The 3,094-nt window shown below is 36.0% G+C and overlaps 1 protein-coding gene across 1 annotated transcript; it reads right to left on the bottom strand.

The window, feature by feature from the left end:
* Nucleotides 1–1,803: 1,803 nt before the first annotated feature.
* Nucleotides 1,804–2,790, bottom strand: LOC149008111 (putative chaperone protein ClpB2, chloroplastic). The gene is made up of 2 exons (XM_089167202.1): nucleotides 2,713–2,790; nucleotides 1,804–2,148 (listed from the first exon to the last, which is right to left on the bottom strand). Exons 1-2 carry the CDS (start codon nucleotides 2,788–2,790, stop codon nucleotides 1,804–1,806), a joined length of 423 nt encoding a protein of 140 aa, XP_089023328.1.
* Between the last annotated feature and the right edge of the window lie 304 nt (nucleotides 2,791–3,094).

Consider the following 3,094-nt stretch of genomic DNA (forward strand, 5'->3'; position numbering starts at 1 on the left):
AATCTGGTAAAGCCAAACCTAATTTGATTTCAAAAGAAAAAAATTTCTTACCTGAAGTTTGGAGTGGCTGTAACAAACTGATAGCTCATATACTATAATCTGGTAAAGCCAAACCTAATTTAATTTCAAAAGAAAATTAATTTCTCTTTCGATGTTTTCTGAGTGTGAGAGGAGTGGTGACGATATTGAAGGATTAAGTGATGCAATAGTAATGCCAGCTTCGTTGTTACACTTCCACCCAAGATATTAGTCCAAGTAATTTGTATTAACAGGATGAAAAGGGTTAGGATTAAAACAAAACTGCTTCAATAATCTAATTAACTTTTAAAGAAGCCTAATCCTGTACTGACAAGGACAGCAGCGATCCATGTATGCATGTTTAAATACTGTTTTGAGCCAGAGAGAAAAATATTTGAATTCTTATATTTTTCAGAATTAGAAAATAAAAACTATCATTACAAAAAAAATTACTTTTAGTAGCGGAAAAAGTGCCCTTAAATGGTGGCGGCTTTTTAAATTGTCACAAATCCGCCACCGCAGCCATTAATGGTGGCGGTTTCCAGTGCCGCACGTGTAACGTGCAAATAGTGGCGCTTTTAATAGAACCGCCACTAATCATATATAATACGCGGCAGATAATATCGCCACTAATTATGTTTTGCAGAATGGAACTAAGCCTATTTAGTGGCGGTAAGGAAAAATCCGCCACCAATTGTCTTGTTTTTCTTCAAACCGCCACTAAATGTGTCAAAATTAGTGTCGTTTACAAAAAAAGGGCCACTAAATGTGTCCAATTTAGTGTCATTTACAAAAAAACCGCCACGAATGATGTGCTATTTAGTGGCGGTTTATATAACCGCCACAAAATGTGTTCAAATGTGTATCATATTTACTCTGTATTTTCCTCTAATTATGGGAGGTTTTTTGTTTACCGCTACCAATTAGATTAATTTTTTTTTTTAAATCCCCTATATTTGCTATTATTACATTTATTCCTGAAAGATAATACAAATACATGAATACAAAGAAAATTCAAAAAAGCTAAAAGTATTCAAAGAACACAATTTAAGAAAAATAAATACAATACCTATTAATCAAATCAACTTGTATACAAATATACAAAGACTACATGTAGTACTCTACTTGATGTTACATTGTTAATCTAAACACCAATTAGAGAAGAAGAAGAAAACAACACAAATTTGGCACTTGGGCGAACTAAATGTCGCACTCCTTTCTTCCTAACCTACAAATAAGAACACACGTTATATATATGTAGAAATGGTTTATGAAAATAGAAATGCTTTAGCATAGAGACAATGTATAGCTATTACCATGTGCGTGGAAGAACAGGAAACATATAGCAAAAGTCCAAACTAGAGGCTGAAAAACAATCGAAGGGTTTAAAGCCTAGTAAGATAAACACATATGGATCCTATGTATATATCATCAGAGAGTGGATCTAGAAACTCAGGCCTAAAATGCCTTCTCACCTGAAAAACTTTAAGAATTAATAAGCATAAGAATCTTAATGCAGTCCTCAAACATCAACTCTTGTTTCCATTAAAAAAATCATTGCATTAGATTCACCATATAATTGTTCATGGAATAAAAGAGCTGACAAAGATAACAAAAACTACAAACTGAACATCCATTTTCGTAATTAAATTAATTATGTTTGCAGTTTTGGCTTAATTCCTTGCAATATAACTAAGAACATTCAATTACTCAAAAACAACAACCTTGTAGGCATTTCTATGAAAATCCCTCTACCATTTACTAGGTAACAAGGAATTGCACTGCTCACCTTGGAATTGAACCAATAAGTTGTGAAATTGACTCCCATTCAACATAGTCGGACATATTAATTTGCACCAAAATGTTTTCATTGCCGAAAAGATGCTCAGCAAGGGCTCTTGCTAGTTCTGACTTACCAACACCTGTCAAACCCACAAAAAGGAATAATCCAATCACATTTCGAGTCTGACACAACCCAACCCTAGATCTCAATATCGCATCTACAACAGCATCAACAGCTGGATCTTGTCCCACCACTCTTGTCTTCACTCTCTCTGCAAGGCTAAGCAGCCACTCTTTCTCTTCAGTACCAAGACTTAACACAGGAGTGCAGGTCCACGGGCTCACCATCTACATAGCAAGGAGCAGCATTTAGAATACAATTTAACATTCATTGAAGACAGCCAAATGATTTCTTCACTTGATAAGAAACAAACACATGCTGTAATCAAGTTGGAAAGAGATACTCGGCTAACATTTGAGGGAATGCTTATTAAATATCCTGCTACTTGGTAGTAGAAGGTTTAAACACGAAAAAATTGATGGACAAACAATAGCAAGATGAAACAGCAAAGAAATAGCAACAAATTGTGTCCCATGTATATAACTACTATCCTTGTTGGTTCTAAAACTTGAAAATCCTAACTAAGAAATAACAACCATTCCAAATTCATAACCAATAAGAAATAAATTGCCGAATCATAGAATTTACCATACAAAAATTCAGAAATAAAAGGAGTTGAAGATTAATTAGTAGAAGAATACTGATAAACAAATAAAGGGTGACTGCAATTAATAAAGATTCTCAAGAAGAAGCCATTGTGGATGATAATTGGAAATGACTCGAAATCTTATAGCTTGTAAGGCACCTAAGATCATCAAGGCATTCCAGTGCATGGTCCAATCTCATCTCACCCTCCCAAGTAAATTACATATAATCCCCACCCCACCTATCATGTCCGCAGCCTTCCCATTCCCTCCCACTTCAGCCATAGCATTCCCCAGCCCTTTCCTTCTTACCTAAATCAACCCCAACCTAGTCACAGTTCACCCTAGCACCTTCCCTTCCTGATTCTGAAACTCCAGCCCCTCTCCCTCATCAATCATAGGTCATCCCCTTCCTCCTCTATTTCTGCACAAGCAGCAGCACCTCTCCTTGATTAAGCCCATGCACCTCACCAGCCCTTCTTGAACCCTTGTCTCCTTCCCTAGAGTTGTACCTAGCCATATAACAGAAACCCCAAGTCAATTTCCCCATTCCACCTTGTTTTCCCTAATATGAAATTTTCAGCAAGTC

This window comes from Hakea prostrata, chromosome 8 (genome assembly GCF_041222555.1).
Source record: "Hakea prostrata isolate BN-2017 chromosome 8, UWA_Hpros_2, whole genome shotgun sequence".
In the NCBI taxonomy this organism is placed as follows: domain Eukaryota; kingdom Viridiplantae; phylum Streptophyta; class Magnoliopsida; order Proteales; family Proteaceae; genus Hakea; species Hakea prostrata.

Excerpts from the sequence above, each read along its gene's own strand:
- LOC149008111 (XM_089167202.1), bottom strand. The coding sequence starts at position 2,790 with ATGGCTGAAGTGGGAGGGAATGGGAAGGCTGCGGACATGATAGGTGGG. Across the intron at positions 2,149-2,712 it reads TATGTAATTTACTTGGGAGG|ATGGTGAGCCCGTGGACCTG; the intron begins GTGAGATGAGAT and ends CTTGCTATGTAG.